Below are 20,681 nucleotides of genomic sequence, written 5' to 3'. Positions count from 1 at the left end.
GGACTGTAGCCTGTAGTAAGAAAACTAACTTCATGTTACACAAAGGCTGAGAAGTTTGCATACTGAGAACATTTCTCAGGATACAACTATTAGCCATATCATTAAAACCACCTGCATAATACTGTGTAGGTCCCTCTGGTGGCACCAAAAAAGCTCTAAACCAAGACCTCTGAAGGCGTCCTGTGGTATCTGTCACCAAGATGCTAGCAGCAGATCCTACAAGTCCTACAAGTTGTGAGGTGGGGCCTCCATTGCCCTTCCATTGACCACATTTGGTAGGCACCGACCACTGTATAACAGGAACACCCCACAAGACCTGCCTGATGTTTAGGAGATGAGACCCAGTGTCTCAGATCCTTGCACCTGCCCATTTTTTCTAACTGCTCACTTGATTCCTAATATGTACACCCAACAAGGGAGGGAGCAAGACAAACAGATAGAGAGAGAGAGCTTCTAACCTCATCTCCCATGTGTGACTGAAACTCAAATTTGACCGGAGGACAGAAAGCGGTGGGGTACATCTCCATAAAGCGCTGACGGTCACTGCGGGGGTCCAGACTGTCCACAGCATTCTCAATGATGTCCAGACCCTCGTGACGAGACGTCTCCAGGTTATACTCGGCCGAAAGATAGGTCCTCAAAGCCCGGTTCAGAGAGGCATGGTAGCCGAGATCACAGCACTGCTCGGAACAGACAGAGAGAGAGAGAGAGAGAGAGAGAGAGAGAGAGACAAGTGATTCAGGCTATTTACTCACACACACACACACACACACACACACACACACACACACACACACGAGTAATTAATCCTAAAATGAGTAATTAATCATTTATTTATGTAATTTATGTTTACCTGCATCTGTTCTAATAGGATCTGGAATTTACAGTAAAAATACAGTAATATGTGTGTGTATATATACACCTATCTATAATCTATAGGGACATATGTGGAATCAATGATTGCAACTTAAAGTAGCTAAATGCATTTATTACAATGGGTGTCCACACACACACACACACACACACACACATATATATATATATATATATACACACACACACACACTCACATACACACACATATACATACACACTCGCTGTCTTGATCACCCATATTATATATATATATATATATGGGTTATCATCCCTTAAAATATTGGTGCATCCCAAAATTACGCCATTAATTTCCCATTAGAATAAGTGCACTCTCAGAGACTACAGAGGAACTGTGGTTCTCGGGTCGAGACTTGTCATTGCAGTGTGACTAAGAGTACTGGCTCCCAACTGTGCTTTTCCTGCAGACTGTTCCACTGATTACACCCTCAAAGAGAGACAGACGCCTGTCGAGCGTATGTGTGTGTGCGCGTGAGTGTGTGTGTGTGTGCTTGAGTGAGTGGGATCAGTCTGCTGATGTGCTTTAAGAGCGCATGCTGACACTGGAACAGTTCGATGAGTCATGCACACTCTTCTGCTCAGGCTTGATGGCTGAATTTAATCTACTCTCTCTCTCTTTCCTTTAAGCATGTCCATCTCGCTCACTCTCTCCATCTCGGAACGAGACAGCACGTCTGGGAGGCGTCTGCTGTAAACAGCCCATTCAGAGATTGGTCGCTGAGGGAAGGTCACACCGGCCATCTCTTTCAGAGAGGCGGGCTGAGGGCACAGCACAGGGACCGAAAAAAGCTGTTTATTATTAGCTCCCTGCAGGGACACTTCTGCTTTACAGGTGGGGAAAAAAACTAACAAGACGTGTCAGTCAAAAGTTTGGAGACAACTTGCTTTCTTTTGAACATTTCCGATTTTTTTTTACGCTGTTACAAATACAGCCGCCTGCAAAAATCCTTCAGTCCATCACAACAAGGGGACAAAACGCACAGGGTACAGTATTACACTTAAAAAAAGGGCTTTGCCTGTTGTTCCTCTAATTTTGCACTTTTTAAAGAAAACGACCCAATTCTTTTCTCTTAAAAGCAGTACTGGGCTCCAAGTGGTTGTGCAGACTAAGGCTTTGCCACTATTCAAATGAGCAATTCTCAGCCAGAGCCCGAGAGAGCCCAATTGAGCTCGGTGCTGGATGACCCGATCTACCCCACATCACTTCAGTATGATGCTGGCCTGCACGGGCATCTGCTAGCTGATGCATCAGAGCTGGGTACCCGGTGCTTTCCTCCAAGCGTGTTGGTTGCTCGGCTTGTGGCACGTGTCGGGAGAATTACATGTGATGGGGGAGTGCAGTATTGAGTGGGTTGGGTAACTGGCTAAAATCTAAAATCGAGGAGGAAAACTGGGAGATGAAAAATAAATGAATTAATAAAGCAATTTTGTATGATACTTTTTTTGCTCCGGGGCTCCCCCTACAGTTGAGGAATGTAGTTCACTTTTACACCGCTGCTGTGAATACAAATTGTGCTTTGAGCGCCCCCTCATGGACAGCTGTGTGTGTGCTTTTGTTGACGAGCTGAGAGCTCGCATCTGAAGGTAGAGAAGCATGTGGGCTGAAGCGGTAGAGTAATACTACAGGATTTTACACTTTACACTAATATGACTATGGGTTTCTCAGCGTTACACAGCAGTTCTGGAGAGAGGTTCTCCTTCTGCAGCTCCCTGTTACAGTCAGTGGAGCATCAGCATGATCCTGAAGCTGCTTCACTATGTTTATAATGCTTTACTATGTGAAGTTATGGTTGACTGACAAAAGAAAGGTATTAAAAACATCATCAGCCTCCAAACTTTCAATAGACAGTTTAGTACTGTCATCAGCTCCGACCATGACTGCTCTGCAGTGCAGGTACTATAGAGGGGGCTTCTGCTGGTTGTGCATTACGCTGGATCTCAGATGGCCTAAAACAGATGCTGAAGTAATTCACGAAAACTGGGTTTCAAGGGCAGACACTTGAAAAAAAGTCTCAGTACATGCAAACAGGAGCATAAATACAGGGGCCCTTAAATGAATTATGAGTTTTATAACAGAACGTGGCCCTGAACAATCAGAGACCTTCCAGACTCTGAAAGACTCTGTTCTTTTTTATTGCATGAGCTCAATCAATGAAATGATCATGAGAGCAACGTGCATCTACATGATCACGCTCGCTGTTCCTAAAACTGAACCCTCTCTCTCCCTGACTCTCTCTCCTTTCCTCATTTTAACACAGACACTGTTAAACTCATCATATTTCCTCCAGACAGAGATATTAAAACCTCATCAGAATGCTTGAGGGGATGCTCTTCAATAACAGCGCTCTAATGTTTGAGGAACAGAGTCTTAAACAAAGCACAATTTAGCGCAACGTGTTTGCAGAGACTTGTCTGCATCTGAAGCCTTAAGAGCTTAAACTGAAGCACAATCTGACAGAGCCGTCTGCTCCAGCACAAACGCCTTTCCTGAGATCAAAGTGGATGTAAATGGAAAAAGCAGAAAACATAGGTTTAATCCAAGAGACTGCGGATGAGGCAGCAGTGCTGGCATTCCTATGGGTTCCTAAAAGGGCTGAGGTCAGCCTGGAGTGTCCATTTAGAACTGCTCTACTTGTCACAGGACTGAAGACGACACCTAGTAGCATTTCTCCGGTACTTACATCTATCAAGTCAGCCAAGTCATGAATATAATACTTGAAGACAGAGGAATTAGTGGCTTCCAGCGTCAGCAGATACTCGTTGCGGGCTTTGATGGACTTCAGCTTGTTCTCTGAGTACTTGGCCTGCCTCTGAAGGGAGACGAAAACAAGAGAGACAGCTTGTAAGAAAATGAGACACAATTATAACGAGAAAAATAATTCTTTGCAGAAAAGTCAGAGCTTTAGAAGATCCTTTGCATGATCCAGGTCCAAAAATACACAACAAAGGAATTGTATGAAAATATGAGACTATCTAAGACAAAAGAAAAACATCAAAGACAAAACAAGCCATGAGACAAAAATAAGCCTAATGGGACAAAAGGCCAGAGATTAAACAGTAAACAAACAAATCTGTTTACGCTCTCCATATCCTGACAATGCAGAAGAGTGTTAGTCATGTAACTGCACTGGCTGACCAACAGACAGTGACTCATCCAGACTCCACAGTCCTGCATTCCAAGAAGTGTCAAAAGAGCAGGGGAAAGAAAAAAAATCCTGCTGCTTCCCACAGCTATGAAACCATCTGTCACGGCACTTTAACGGAAAACAGGCCAGCTGAGAGCATAAAGCACGGCCTCCTCACCGAGATGGTGCTCCTCGGTGACGGATTCCATCTAAAACAGGTCCAGCGCATAACATGCTGGCTTGACATTTTGAAATGGCCTGAGACATCAAGAAGGGAAACATGGCATTCATCTGAGTCAACCGTACGGGAGGTGGGAGATAAAGTGAGTGAGATGATTAGGTCTGATGAATCAGTCCAGTACTAAGATTACTAAGCAGTTGGAATGAGCCACCCCATTAGCACACACTATCTACCCATTATATCCAGTGTAGATGAGTGACCCAGGCTATTTTTGTTTGGCTACTTTTTTGTGCAGGAAATGTGCTCATTTAGTTTGGCACTGGAGCTACAAAGCTAAAGTGAATAATAGCGGTGTAAGAAAATATTGATAAATCGGAGTATTGAAAAATATTGTTTTCAGTAATGTATCGATTGCCAACAACACAGTATTGATTTTTTTATTCATTTTAATTTTTACAAAGTTTGCATGTAAAAACAGGTGGCAGACAGCGGTTCGTTTTGTGTTGTGTTTAAACCCCTGAGCTCTAAATTAGCAGTGTTGTCTCACTGTTCTGATTGGATAAAATGTCTACTTTGTGTTTAATACTTTGCCAATTTTCCTAAAATTTGATTAAAAATAAATAAATAAATAAATACATAAATAAATCACAATATTGTCTTGCTTACAGACATACTGCAATATACTGAATCATAACTCTGTATCACGAATAACTGTATCACGACAAACATTGTACCACCAGCACCAACACACAGCCCTAGTGGACAAGTAATGGAAGCTCATCCTTACCAATTAGCACTGACCCGTTTCTGTTAATTACCTCTTATTTTTCCTCTGTTCTTTTCATGAGGTAGTCCTAATAGCAGTGGTTCCCAACCCAGGTCCTGCTCTAAAACACTGCCTTCAGCTCACAATGGACTTTAGCTAATTAGCTGGATCAGGTGTGTTGGGTACAGGGTAAACACTAAAATGTCCAACACTAAAATAATACATTTACAACCATCCAAGGTTTGGTCAGACTTAAAAACCGCAGCATTTTTGTCTATTTATCATAAATGACAGTAAATCATAATTGTTCACAAACCACACAAGCATAAAATGGCCTGGCTGGTCATCCAGGGTAACCCATTTTAGTGGTTTCCTTCTTGAGCACACCACCTAAACTCAAGAAGGTCTTTGTTAAATAGGTGTTTTGAGAGCTGGATAATCACTAAAATGTCCAGGACAGGGGGCTGTCCAAGACCAGAATTGAGTACCACTGCTTTATAGAGGTTTGGCAAGCCCTGAAAGAAGACTGCATCTGAAAAGAGGTCTGCAGTTCAATACCTTCTCCTTCATCTTCTCGATCTTCTTGACGGAGCTGCGTCTCTGGTGCTTCTCCTCCAGCCGCATGCTAAAGACGGGATCCCCAGAGCGGCCGATCTGCCTCTCCTCCTGCTTCTCGAACTCCTTCAGCTTGCTCTCTGCACTAATGCTCTCCGTGTGGTACATATGGTAGGTCTTCATCACCTGTGGGGTCCAGAGGTCAGAAGTCAAAGTTCGAGTCCAGACACCTGCACTCTGGAGAGCTGCACCACCTGACAGATGAGCAGGGCTTTCATCCACCCACTCAACACCAGCCAATTGACTTCTCATGCTGCTTTTATGTTCTCACCCTCTTCTACTGTGAATGTGTGTTCAGGAGTACGTATGACCGCCTACGTGCACAAAAACTCCACACAGACTCTGCAATTCCACACTTTCCCAGACCTTCAGGTGCATTCACTGCTTTCTATATCACTGGTGGGGGGTAGATGTTCCATGCATGGAATTACTATCAGGTATGGAGTTACTGTAAGCACAGAGAATGATATACTTATTCCGAGCTCCAGTCATATGAGAAACTCTATATCTCTAATGGGCCACAAAGGAGCTCTTTATTTACCCTCAGCCATCATATCATCACTGCCTGGGCCTGGAGCTGAGAGACGCCAACACGTCACCAATTAGGTATGGACTGAAAGGCTGACGGACTACAGTGTCTTTAGGATTTGAGTGTTAAAAGAAAGAAAAGAAATACAAATTTAATAAAACATAATTTAACACAGCTATTAATATACACCAATCAGCCATAACATTAAAACCTTTGACAGAGTCAGTTCTTGAAGTTGTGATGTGTTGGAACCAGGAAAAATGGGCAAGTGACCAGGGACCAATTTGACAAATTGGGCCGGGGCATCTCCAAAACACCCGGCAGGTCTTGTGGGGTGGTCCTGGTATGCAATGATCAGTACCTACCAAAAGTGGTCCAAGAAAGTCCTACCCCTGAATTGGCAGCAACTGGGTAATGGGCGCCCAAGGTTTATTGATGCAATGCAATCCATGGAGGCCCCACATCTCAACTTACAGGACTTGCGCAACTCGGAAGGGATCTGCTGTTAAAGCCTTGGTTGAAGGTCTGTGGAGTCCATGTGTCGACATGTCAGAGATGTTTTGCGGGTGGTTTTAATGTTTTGGCTGATTGTTGTATATATATATATTTTTTTTTTATGGGGAAACTAAATTTCCAGTCTTGTGGCGAACAGAAGCTTATTCATACAAAGAAATCTGTTCTGGAAACATGAGCGTGCAGTGCATATTGTTAAAAGCCCGTTTCCCATTGCGTGAGTCATTGTTATTGTTAGTGGGCTATTAGTAACGCTAGGATGACTTCAATAACATGCATTAGGATATGACTCAGGGGACACAAAGCAGGTACCAAGAAGTTAATTATGCGTTTTTAACCAACTTTAAATGGAGCGCAAAAATGTGACAGCTGCCCAAATGCATCCTGAATAAGACCCACACTCATATCACCAAAACTAAGGCGAATGACAATGTGCATGACAAATGTGTCCTTCAACTAGTTCATGCATTGCAGATAAGCTGTCTGCAGAAGCTCCACTCGTAAGCCCACATGACCCCAGATTCACAGACCAAACCCTCTCTCAGGGTCAGTCCACGCCAAAATCACTGTACCGAGTCACCATACTCATAATGCATGGTACAGTAAAATCTTAAGTGGACTCAAAACATAGCCTGACACGAGCCAAATGGTCACGTCTAGACGACTGTTTCATCTCCAAAACACCAGGCAGGTCTTGTGAGATGTTCCTGTATTGATTGGTCAGTGCCTACCAAAAGTGATCCAACCAGTCAACTGGTATGAACACTCGAGGCTTATTGATGAGATCCATGGAGGCTCCACCTCACAACTTACAAGGCTAAAAAAGGATCTGCTGCTGATGTATTGGCCCTAGATACCACAGGATAGCTTCAGAGGTCTTGTGGAGTCCATGCCTTGATGGGTCAGAGATGTTTTAGCAGCACAAAGGAGACCTGGTTTGAATATTATGGCTGATCAGCTGTCTACTGAAGCTCCTGTAAAATGCCCTCACCCAGGGTCAGTCCAGGCCATGATCACTGTACCGAGTCACCATACTCATAATACAAGGTACAGTAAAGCCTCAACTGGACTCAAAACACAGGCTGTCTATAAAGCGGCCACCTAAACAAACACCGCCGGTTGAAGTACAGAGCAGGGGCTGGGTTTCTCTGGCCTATCCTGGCTCCCAGCTCTTGTCCAGAGCTGTATAATTAGAAATGTGGTCAAAACGGCTGAACAAACCATGGGCCTCACTCTCCACTCGCTGGTCTGGAGCTTTGGGCTGGTGTTTGTAGTTCTCGTTTTAGAACGGCCCGTTTTAGCAATTCACCAAACCTGTTATTTTACTAGCTGTGGTCTTTGTTGAATGGGGTTTCTGATGCAACGTCCCCTCACCGTGGCAGTAAGTCTAGATCAGCTGCAGCGTTAGTGGAACAGTCCAGTGGGAGGGAGGCTGGAGTGCATGAGCACTCTGGGAAGAGGGCTCATATACCCGGGGAGCAGCATATCTCCTGGGAGGACACACAGCCAGTGACTGAAGGACTGATGAACAATATCAAATGCTCCAAGGCTACAGGAAGCACTTTATCTGCCCGGCTCATCAGCAGTGTTATTTCCTGTTGAGTGTGTGCCTGTGATTCACAGCTGCTCTTTCCTGGCCGGTGGTCATTTCTGAGCTGGCTTTGGAGTGTTACTGAAAATCTGCGGTCTGAGCTATGACAGAAAGTCAATGACTCGTACTCTCATAGCCTGGAACTCCTTTAATGATAAATAGGGAGATCCTGACAAATGGTTCATTACTAGCAAACCATTGGCATGGAGTCATGACCTGGAACTGGTGATGGGTTAATATCAGTATGAAAAATAAGCAATTGGTTGGTGTGGAGCGGTGAGTAACACCACCACCCTTCCCATGGCAATATCTTGGCCAGACAAGCACACCATGCTACACCAATAAAAGTCATTGGGCAACACTCCTAACCCTACGTTCTCAAACCTAAATGTCCACAAATAATGTAAGTTAACCCTTTAACACTCCAGGGCTTATTACACCCTAAGGTGTCAAGGTCAAGATATTACTCAGTCACTACAGAGCCTTCTGTACAAACTTTGGTAATAGAAGTGGCCCGCAATGGCCCGTCGGCGGTCCATAGGCTGTTTAAGGGGTTAAGAAAGTCACAAGTAATCAAATGTTAATAAAGTGATTTTACGGTAATTAATTCTTGTACAGTACAGTGACATTCTCCTTTTCGCATATCCCAGCTTAGAAAGCTCAGAGTCAGAGCACAGGTTGCACAGGGTTAGCCATGCTATGGCACCCCTGGAGCAGAAAGGGGTTAAAGGGCCTTGCTCAAGGGCACAACAGTGGCAGCTTTGAGGACCTGGCTATTGAACCCACAACCCTGGGAGCAATAAGCTAACGCTCTAACCACTGAGCCTCCAGCAATGTCAATATATATAGAATGACAACTAGCTTTTTTAGTAAATACTGATTAATCAGAACATCTATTAGTAAATATTGAATAATCAGAACTTCATGAATAATTAGTAGGTGCTGAAAACGTGGGTCTTTAAAATTAAAGCATAAAAAAAATAAATAAGGCTGGGGTTCAAGGGATTAACCTAAATACTATAAAAAAAAAACTAACAGCTGTACTTTCATGTGAATCTTGTTACGGATTATGTCCTTCCGGCTGTCTAGGCATGGTCTGGGAATGATACTTTTCAGATGGTCAATTTGAGTCATGTACTTCAATGAAAAACAGCTCATTTAAACCCTTGAACCCTAGGCCTATTTTAGGTTTCCATTGCAAGTCTGTTGGCTTGATATTCAGTAAATACTATAATCCTAACATTAAACCTGTAAATGTAAGTATGGGCCCGCATACTGGTTTGCTGAAATACTGCACTCGGATATAAATAACAATTGCCATGGTAACCCGAGTCTTAAACATTTCTATAAATATACAAATATTTTATTTGCATACAAACTCAGATGTCTGCCTGCTCATTTACTTGCGCCTCAGGCAGCTGACCACACATTAGTAAGTTAGCAGAGCTGCAGAGACACAACAGAGGCGTGAACCTTTAGAGCACTCACAGCAGGCCTGATGGCCACAATTAAAGCAGGGGAATTAACTATTGATCACTGGTTTAAGCACAATGCTCCAGCAAGGTCAACGCATGCAAGCATGGAGTGCCTGCAGTGGTCTGGTCCCTTCATGGTGACGAGGGTGCAGTTAATAACGTGCAGTGTTCATGCCTGCTGTAGCCTGAGGCTAGGACTGACTGGGAAACTGATATGATCACGAACGTCTGTATGGAGAGCAGCTGTTGGTTGAAGTAAATAATCATTTTCGAATTTGATCATTTTCAACTCAATTTGAGGGCCTATTATCACATCCCAGTTGAATTGCTAATGACTAGCAATGCCAGCGTCATCGCCTCTTTTCAAACTACCGCTGATGCAGCATCGCCAGTCAGCCAGCCAGCGCACCTAGCATGGCTCCCCAGCTCCAATAAGGCCAATTGTGCTCTTTCTGGCTCTGGTTGCTGATGGCAAGCAGCATGACCTGGCATCAAATTCCGTGATCTTCAGATCACAGCGGCAGCGCGTTAGTCCATTGGACCACTCAGAGCCCCAATAATAATCTATATTTTAATAATAAAACTGACTTTTAAAACAAATCTCAGCCCAAGAGAGATGAAACTACATATTGTGATGTTTAAGGGTTTGAGACTATTCTGGAGGTATCCTCAAAAACAGGGCTACAACATCTGAACAGTTTATACCGTATAGAACAAATAAATGAACGTTAAGTATTTAAGAATCTCAGTGTTTTCTCAGTTTAACTTTGACTTGGGCGTGGCAGGCAGGCAGATACTTGGCAAAAGAGCAGTATAGATGATGGCAGTACTCACCGTGTAGAGCTCATTAAGAACTTTCATCAGATCCTCCTGCAGCTGAAAGGCGATGTCTTTACTCTAGAGCAAGAGAGAGAGAGAGAGAGAGAGAGAACCAAAGCCTGTGTTATCAACCAACTTCACAGTACATGACAGAAGGTTTGACGGACGCAGAACAAAGCTCTCAACATGGTGTGTAATGTGTGTATTGTGTGTACATGTGTGTGTATTTCTACAGTGCTTAATGAGAAACTCGGCCTGCCTGAAAACCATCCAACACTCTTCCCAGCGCAATACAACCACCAAGCAAAAACTAGAGAGAATACGACCAACAGAGCAGAGAAACGTGTGAGGGATTGGTCATGTTGGAGATCATTACAACAGCAACATCATACGCTATGGCTCCCCTGGAGCAGAAAGGGGTTAAAGGGCCTTGCTCAAGGGCACAACAGTGGCAGCTTAGAGGACCAGAATGGCTGTAGCCCTAACGGGACAGGTATTCGTCCTCATATACAGTTTGGCTGCAGACGATTCGTCCATTTGGTGGACAGAGACGGATAAACGTAATCTACAACCTAATTTCACAAGCAAGGATTGTAGTGGATTTAGAAGCATCACTATGGTAACTGTGACTTCAGTGTAATATTACACCCCAACTTTTTACAGCTGCAGTGTATTTACATGTGACCTCTGTAAAAACCCATTAAAATCCACATGTTAATGAGGTATGGTGTATTAATCATCAATGCTCTGTCAATTGTCAATGGCACCGATACCGATACCCTGTGCTGGTATGGTGCTGAGATCAGTAGAACATACTGGAATTAGAGAAGGGCAATGTGGCGATATTTTATCGTATCGGGATTTTTTTATTTTTAAAAATTTTATTTTTTGTCTAAGCATATGTAGGAGACTGTTCGTGCTAATAAACACTGATCAGCTGCAGGTTTCATTACTAACAGTGTAATTAGACTGGGTTAATTATATGAAGAGCAGCAGATGTTAGATCACATAAAATATAATATGTAATATGATATAAAACAATAATAAATATAAAATATAATTCCTATCCACATGGGAATCAATCTCTAGAGGACAGGGCCAGGGCTTAGGTGGCTGCAGCACTCGGGAGCCAGCTCTAGACCTTTAAGGTTTGAAAGTACAAGCAAGCTCAGAACCCCGCTGCTTTTGGAGATCTGTGCCACCGCACTGCAGCTCATGTGGATAAGACATGCCATAGTGAGATCGTCCCATCTTACAGGCTACTGTAGTCCATCACTAACCCAATCATACCTCCACTAATCTGATTCTGAAGGCCTTTCCCAGCAATCGGTCAGTGAAGGAGTCAGTAAGCCAAGCCCTTATCAAAAGCTATGGATACATCTGGAACTACTGGAAACACACAGAGCACAACCTGACAAAGCAAGTGATCACATGAACACTCTCAGCCCCTCTGGAGCAATCGGTTATGATTTCCAGTATGTAGAGTATTGATTATTGATTATTATGATCGATTACTGAGGAGTAATCCAGAACTCATTGTATTACTGTATGCTTAACTGAATGCTTGAGTAGTTTCAATGCGGTTTAGGATTAAGAAGAAGAGTGAAGTAAGCTGTAGGGGTGTTTTGGGAGTGTACTGATGAAGGTACAATAACCGAATCACATCTGAGATGAGTTTTAAAGGCCACAATACAACACAACACTGCCATTATGGCTAAATATATGTCGGTGTTGAGCTCTGTTAGCATTTTCACACAATAACATTCATTTAAAGGATTTGGACAAAAGTATTGGGACACCTGCTCATTTCCCCGCCTCCAAAACAGAGAGTATTAAAATTAATTTATCCTGCTTTTGTTGGAGTCTCTACTGTCCAGAAAACCATCCTCATCATTCCAGAGACCACAGTTCAATGATTTGGTCCACAGCTCCACAGCTCAATGATTTGGGGGGGGCATTAGGTATGGTGTCAATAGGTTCATACTTCTCTACAGGGACTAGACAAGCTGTGTGTGTGTGCACTTGCACACCTGAGTCAGCAATAGGTGCAACTTACAATAGCCGACTGCATTTATTAGAAGGGGTGTCCACAAACATTTGGACATGTAGTGTACAAATGTGCTATTTCACATAAACAAACCATTCTCTTCTGCTGTCAGCTCTGACCCATCGAGGCATGGCCTCCACAATACCTCTGAAGTTGTCCTGTTGTACTGACCCCCACAAAACCTGCCTAATGACTTGGACATGTTCTGACCCGGTCGTCTAGCCTCCTAGGTTCCTGTCAAAGTGTAATTTGGCAGATAATCAATGGTATTCACTTCACACAACACATTAACATGTGGTTTTAATGTTATGGCAGACTGGTGCAGATGGAACTACAGTTATACGACCCTATTAAATACGACACAGTCATGAGCCATGAGGCTGTGCTCTGAGCCAGGCATCTAAATCAAGCCTTTTAACTCAAGGTTGTGGTTTGAGAGCGTAAGCCGAACGTGGGCATGTGTCAGATGGAAGTCAAGAGCCACTCTAATCCAACTAAAGACTCGCACACCACTCACACCCAGCTTCTCAGGTACGGTAAAGTGCCAGCAGTGTGTGTGTGTGTGTGTGTGTGTGTGTGTGAGAAGCCTGTGACAGATCCAAACAATCAGCCGTGCTAAAACCCAACACTTCCTCTCAGTGACAGTGTAAGCACTGTCCAGGCATGTGGTCACAAACAGGTGCAGGGAGATTAATCACAGGTCCGTGCCAACCGCCGCTTTGTAATCAGCCTTTCCCTTGGGCTGACCTCAGCTCAGGCGCCTACCTGCCCACCTCTGCCTCTCACACCCCTGTCTGCAGCCAATAATACGCACTGGCTTCTCGCAGTCGCACGTACGGAGGGCTAAAGTGGCTAAGCCTATTTAAGGAGCGGTCACACGTTCTGGCCGTGGAGCTCTGGGGGGGAAGGACAGGGGTGGACAGTGGCCTGGAGGAGCTGTAGGTGAGAGAGCTACTGTGCCCTGTGTGAGCCACTCACCATGCCTCAAACTTGAATATCATCAGTGTAGCGCAGTGTGTATCTTGTAAATCCATTTTTGCCATTTTACACTTTTGGACATGACGTGAATCTGGCTGCTGGTTCAAAACTGAAAAGCCATGTTTCAAAATAGCTGTAAAAACACTGGACACTTCAATGTGGTCTCAATGTGGCTGGTGTTATTTAACAGCCGTGCTACAACAACCATAAGGCCCAGAAATATACTGGCGACCCTGCACAGAGGTTTATATCGCTGCTGTCCAACAAAACCATGTATCTCATTAATTCTGGATGATTGGACCAACAGAAATGCTCTAAATTACTTGTAATAAACTATTATTTTACACTGACACTGATACTAATACATGTTTTTCATTGCACAGCGAAGATATACACTTTAACATGCAAGGTAATGAGAAACCAAAGGACTATTTCCATTACTTTCAAGAAAGAGGTCACTAGAGGACAGCACAGCAAAAAAAAGGGGGGTTCAGCTTCCCCCAGCTCTAAGCTGAGGTCTTTTCACTGAGGTTCCAGAACAGGGAAAATCCACCTTCGGCTCCCACCACCCCACTGCTTCCATAAATAACCCACCAGTGTGGAAAAAGCCAGCCGAATGAATAATGAAAACTAAATGCATGTAATAAAACCTGTCCAACCATGAAGGAATTCCACACTGGAAATAAATACCTGCAGGGGGCGATGTGCAGTCCTTTGGTGTCAAACTTCTTTTGAGGATGACTTAAAGAATAAGGACAGTACAGAACTCAGTATTAAATTATTATTATTATTATTATTATTTCTCATTTATTTAATCTCATCACAATTCTCTCCTGAACTGTAGTCATTCCCAATCCCCACCCCATAGCTGGGACTCCCCCATCACATTATCCTAGACACCAGTGTTGGGAAGGTGGCCATCTGAGTGACATAAAGCCAACCTCTCATCCACATCTTTACAAGCTGCCATTAATGCAAAGTCACCGGACAGCTGACCACGCTTGGAAGAGAACAACAATCAGCAGTTCTTCACCACAAGCTACAGACTCCGCTAGCACTGGCTAGCATCACACTGTGGGAGAAGGAGGGTCTTCCTACCCACCCAGAGAGAGAGCAAGGCCTCGGGACTCTCTGAGAGTTCCAGAAATCGGTGCCTGTAGCAAGACCAGGGATTGCACTGTTGACCCCATGATGATGGAGCCAGCACTTAAGACAGCCGGGCCACTTGGTAGCCCACAATGCACTGTTCTTTAATGCAACCACCCCCCCTGCAAATATTCACATTACTGTGCACTACAATGACTGTGCAGCCACAATATAGCCCACCTTTGAATGAACATGACTGATGACCAACCGTTTACAGACCACAAAACACTGGCCTCGGTCCCTCGTGCTACGACTAGCTGTCCCACTCTGCGACCACAGATGGGAGAGGCTTACAGCGTGTGTGTCTGTGTGGCAGCTGTATGTGTGTGATCGTGGAGGATACGAGGAGGTGACAGCAGGGGCCTGGGTGTGCAACTCATTACTGAAACTATGTCGTGATCAAAGGCGGCGGAGGGTGCTGATTACAGACCACGGCACTTTTAACCCCGCTCTGAAGACCTAACCCCCAACAAACGGCCCTCCAGACGGTCTACAACAGCACTGTCACACCACAGAGAGGGGGAGGGGGTTAGAGATTGATGGTCAGAGAGTAAAGGGTGGCTTTGGTTTACTGTCAACAAACATGTTCTCATACTGTAAGGTCACAGTGATGACTCACGAGCGTCTCCTCTCCTCTGTAATGTCCAAACATCAGGCTACAGTATCAGGCATTTACAGCGCTCAAAACAGCTGTGCACCACAATCAGCACATCTGCTCTTTTGTCATAGCAGGCTCTTCAACATCCCACGCAGTAATAAGCACCTTCGCCTCATGTCACAGGGCAACCACAGGGCTACAGTAAGAGCAGATCTGACCACTTCTGCTTACACCAGGGCTGCAGATGGGTGTGTTTATTTAAATATGCGGACGTTTCAGCTTAACTTAGAACATGCTGGCTTAGATCATCCAAGACCCTATAAGACTAACATATGCAAATGAGCTATTATCTGATGGGCTGCAAACTTAACTGCGAAAGGCTGGAGCTAAAGCATTATAAATATATAATATTTTAAATACATTACATGGACAAAAGTATTAGGACACTTACACATACAGGAACTTTTATGACATCCCATTCGAAACCCATTGGCATTAATATGGAGCCGGTCCCCCTTTGCAGCTCTAACAGCAGCAGGTCTGGAGACTTCTCTGCACTCTGCTCTGAGCTCAGCACTCAGCCCAGACCCCTCTCTGTAACTTTACGTGGTCTGACAGACACTCGGTGGCTGAGCTGCTCTCTGTGAGCTGTTCCTCCTAAACTCTTCCACTGTTCAATAATAACACCACTCACAGCTGATGGAGGAAGATCTAGGAGGGAAGGTCTAAATTTCACCAGCTGACTTCTTGTTGTTGGTGCAGCGTTGTCTCCTAATACATACAGAACCACGCTGGAGCTCAGTGAGCTCTTCAGAACCTCCCGTTCTTTCACTGACGTGTGGAAGAGAGGCAGACTGCACGGCTAGATGCTTGATTTTATACCCCTGTGGACTGAGTTCAGTGATTAAGATGTGTGTCCCAATACTTCCGTCCATCCTGTCGCGCAAAAAACCCTCTGTAAAATGATTTCGTTCCAGGTAATTTTGGAGCATTTCCATTGGTCTGTTCATCATGAAATTCTGACCAAATGTGAAATTTGACCAACTGTCACATTTAACCCATGTCAAAAAGCTAAAAACGGCAAACATGAAGATGAACAGTCTTTGCGCAACAGCAAAAATATGTAAATGAGTGTTTGTTTAGTTTCCATATAAAGACTATATGGACAAAAAACAAGCAACTTTCCACCATATGGGCCCTTTAAATGCACTAGCACCAGACTGACTGTCATTTTGACAAGTAAAAAATAAAAAAGTATAAAACTAAGTATTAATAAAAAAAAATACATGTTAATTATGATTAGTGTTTTAATATTTTTCTCAATTTAATTATCAAACACTTGGTGTTTAGACAATGTTGAACTTTTTCTGTTTCTTGCAGATATTTTAACTGATGTATTAAATCATATAAACCTAAAAGACAGAGAAATGGCTCACTTCTGGTGCTGTCTCTAGGCACCGAGTGCTCTTCATTGAAAAATGCAGATAGGCTAAAATGCCCGTCCCCAGCGAGCACAAGACTACACTCATCGTTCTCTCACATTTTCCATTTTAAATAAGCAACTCCCCAACTTCTCTCCCCCCCCATCTCAGGGCCTCATGACCAAGCGTGTCTCAGAACCCCATCGGCTGCCCTCACTTGAGACTAACCATCTCCCTCCGACGTTCAGGCCTTGTAATTTAGTGTTGTGGTCAGCTCATGTGACTCCGCCATACGGGAGCACATGATCTGTCTGGGAGTTGTCCCAGGTCTGTGGTCTGCGCTGAAAAGAGAGCCACGCTGCCTCGGCCAGAGGGCCGCAGACATCAAACGGGCCGGAGGGGAGCGCGATTAAGGCCTCTCTCTTTGGGAGCTTTTCCACAAGAACCACGATAGGCCACAATAGGCCATATGGTCGGACCCACCTCGCAACTCTGACGAAGGAAGACTGGCAGAGAAACTGCTCATACCGCAAAAACAGAGAGAAATCCACAGACACCAGCTCCAGCTTTGGGCAGGGCTTACTGCAGAGAGGTCAGCTGTGTCCCGTGAGTGGGTGGTATTTTACGGTACTGGCCTCTGAGTGTACCAGCGAAGAGCTGATGTCTGGTATTTGAAGGGTACAGAGGGAACTACTTGAAAGGAACACAAACAAAACAAAAGAGGAACTGCAGATCGGCCAAATGGCGGAGGAGGTCTGTCAGAGGAGATGTAATTCCTTCAAGAGTTGGTTTAACCACCGGCAGTTACCAAGACAGGAGGAATACAGACTCGCTTCCTAACGGTTCTGGCTTGGATCTGTACAATAAACATTTTATAGGAGAGAACAATGAGCTGCATTCACCAAACCAATCTTAAGAAGAAATATCACGTACGCATTTTTCACGAAGAATTTGACCCTCACCAGCAATTTCTTATTGGAATTTGTTGAGTTTACGAGGACAATGGGAGCCATCATTATAAGAGCAGAGCTGCGAACAATTCCGAGGTTTAAAACTCGTCAGGAGTCTGAATTAGACTTTGTGTTAATACCTTTTCTCAAAACCAAGATATCGGTGAATAAGGCCCAGTGTGAGCTACACTGTGAGTTAGAAGCCCCATTAGCAAGGCAGTCGGATGTCACCTATCACTTCACTGTAGTTTGAGGGGTGCGGTTGTACAATAAATATCTCACTATAAATATACATGACCTGATCCCTACATTAACCGTGTAGCTTACAAAACCCAAAAAGCAAAGGTAAATTCAATTGGACTCAAACTCCCTCCGATCGAGGGGTCAGAAAACCTTCAGAGTGGTCCAGCTGACTACAGCACTGACACTATGACCCGAGGACCGCTGTGAAGCTCAGGTCATGCTGCCTGCCATCAGCAGCCGGAGCTGGAGAAAGCACAATCTGCGGCAGTGGCTCGTTGTACATGTGTCAGATCTCACCCTCTTAATTTTTGGGAGCATAACATGTGATCGGGGAGAGCTTTAACGAGTGGGTTGGGTAACTAGCTAAAATCTAAAATTGGGGAGGACTGCTGGGTAAACAAGGAACCATAAGAGGAACCAAGACTGTGAGAGCAAGTGTAGACTTCAGTTAGCACAACAGAAAACTAAAAACAGGGTTCTGCAGGATTTTTCATCAAATCTATTCCCTCAAACTGTCGTGTCCAGTGTGAAGAGTGAGCGAGGAAGCAGGAGGGCAGCAGCTCTAACCTTCTTCAGCAGGCGGGTGGAGTCCTCGCTGATCTGCATGAAGCGCATGATGACGTTATTCAGGTAAATATCACTCAGGGTGGCGTGGTCTTTACTCTCCCGCCGCACTTGATTCAACAACAGATACCAGCAGTTCACTGGAGACAGGAGGTTCTGGTCTTTCCTGCACATATGAGAGAGAGAGAGAGAGAGAGAGAGAAAGAGAGAGAGAGAGAGAGAGAGAGAAAAGGAAAGAGAAGAGAGAGAGGAGAAAACAAAAGACATGAGTTAGCGAGTTTGTACTGAGGCACAGGCAAAGATGGTGGTGTAGATTAGGGTTGGGTCCAAAGTCTGGGGGACTTCAGGGTTGAAGACCACAGCTCTAGTTGGTGCATGAGGTTAAACCCATTAACCAGCTAAAATGACCACGATTTATTACCTATAGGTTGAAAACATGAATGAAACATCAATAATTAAAAAAAACTGGACAAACCCCAAGTCCTTTTTGAGCGATACCATAGAACCCAGGTTGCCAAATCTGACCTTGGATCCAGTTTCCCGTCAGTTGACCTGCCGTGCAGGAGATCAAGGCCTGGAGAAGTTCATCACCCATCAGCAGTTATGCAGAAGTAATGCTAAAGTAAACTTTACGACCTGAACCTACACTTGTAGAAATAAAGGTGCTACAAATGGTTTTTTTTATTGGACCGGGGTTCTTCCATCTGGCAGAGGTCATCAAACCTGGACCTTGAATTCAGCTTCCAGTCCTGGACTTCCAGTCCAAACCTACATGGTCAATCATATCCATGAACTTTTCCCTTACGTTCCAGCTAGAACAACCCCCAGAACTGGAAAATGGATCCAAGGTCAGATTTGGCGAATTGGGTTCTATGGTATCGCTCAAAAAAGGACTGTTTTCTTGAAGTACTGATGTTTTCAACCTATAGGTAATAAATGGTGGTCATTTTAGATGCCTGTTGAAGGTCAATATGGCAGTGGACTTTGAGGATAACAACAGAGATCAGTAGCATTAGTCCACCTTTTTATAAAATCACCAATATAATACAAAATAAGTGGTAACCCATGTGCCTAAGTGCCCCAGACTTTGAATCCAACCCTAATCTACCTCACCTTCTTCCAACTAAATACTCCCTTCAGAAGTTCTTGAGTTCTCGACAGCAGGAACATGCTGTCGCTCTCCAAAAGGAGACCAATCTGAGAATTTAACAGCAGAAGAGGTTTAAAATATTGGCCACATCTGTTTTATTGTCCTGTTTGCAATCATATGAAATCACAAACTGAGCAGAACTGAAGCAAATCATGAACCGATCTGCACACCACAGGGTGAATGCTTTTGAGGACACTCTTGTTCACAGATGACGATGATGTGCCTGAGCTCGGTGTTAAGTGCCGTGCCCCTGTGTAGTACTTCCTCCGGATAATCGAAACCACTCCTCGCGTTCCGGCCTATAATGGTCACAGTGTGTGCTTGAGTGGAGGAGACAGCCTGGGCCTGGAGAGGCAGGAACCATATGGACTCCTACTTTCTGAACATCCCCCTCTTTACCTAACCCTGCAAAACAGGCAGCGCGAGTCAACACATCAGGTGAGCGCGCGTCACCCCACATCCCATCCCTGAACCACATGACACGGACATCCACATGCCCTCCAGACCACATGAGAGACAGAGGATCCCGCATCCTGAGCAGCCGAGCTGAAATATTCCTGCTTTAGAGAATTTCATATCACTCCTGAAAACCAGGGTCAGGAAACACAGAGCTTACCGTGCTACTGTCTGTACTGAAGGAAACAAAAAGCACAAGCTGTCAAGATAAGTCTGTTAAACTGCTTCAGATTTCTGATTAAACCTTCTCGACTGATTCATTATTTATCAGCATGCATGATGGAGCACATTTAGCTGCCACAACAAATCAATTCTATTGATAAGGAGGATAATAAAAAAAGAACTGCCGACAAGCCGACTAGAAAAGTGCATTTCCTGAAGAAGTCGCAGAAACGACGCACAGGTTAAGTGGTTCCAACGTCCAGGCAGTTGCCAGCCTGCTACTATGTGGTCACTAGGGTGAAACCGCATGTTAGATGTCTGCTAGGTGGTTACAGTGTAGTGTTGGCAAGTGGTTGCTATGGTGTTGCTAGGAAGTTGTTATGGAGTTGCTACATGGTTATTAGGATGTTGCTATGGGGTTGCTAGGGTGTTACTAGGCAGTTGTTATGGAGCTGCAA

At 44.4% G+C, this 20,681-nt stretch overlaps 1 protein-coding gene across 3 annotated transcripts in view; it reads right to left on the bottom strand.

Moving 5' to 3' along the window:
* srgap1a (SLIT-ROBO Rho GTPase activating protein 1a) overlaps positions 1-20,681 on the bottom strand; it is a 110,449-nt gene that overhangs the window by 51,217 nt on the left and 38,551 nt on the right. For all 3 annotated transcript variants that reach the window (XM_072694558.1, XM_072694559.1, XM_072694560.1), the window contains exons 3-7: positions 18,459-18,621; positions 10,524-10,586; positions 5,525-5,707; positions 3,576-3,704; positions 459-680 (exon numbers count right to left, since the gene is read on the bottom strand). In XM_072694558.1, the coding sequence (XP_072550659.1) occupies positions 459-680; positions 3,576-3,704; positions 5,525-5,707; positions 10,524-10,586; positions 18,459-18,621 (760 nt within the window). The remainder of the gene's footprint in view (positions 1-458; positions 681-3,575; positions 3,705-5,524; positions 5,708-10,523; positions 10,587-18,458; positions 18,622-20,681) is intronic.

Source organism: Salminus brasiliensis, chromosome 13 (assembly GCF_030463535.1).
Source record: "Salminus brasiliensis chromosome 13, fSalBra1.hap2, whole genome shotgun sequence".
NCBI lineage: Eukaryota > Metazoa > Chordata > Actinopteri > Characiformes > Bryconidae > Salminus > Salminus brasiliensis.
The sequence above is the reverse complement of the archived record's forward strand: the minus strand, read 5'-3'. Positions and strand labels throughout refer to the sequence as shown.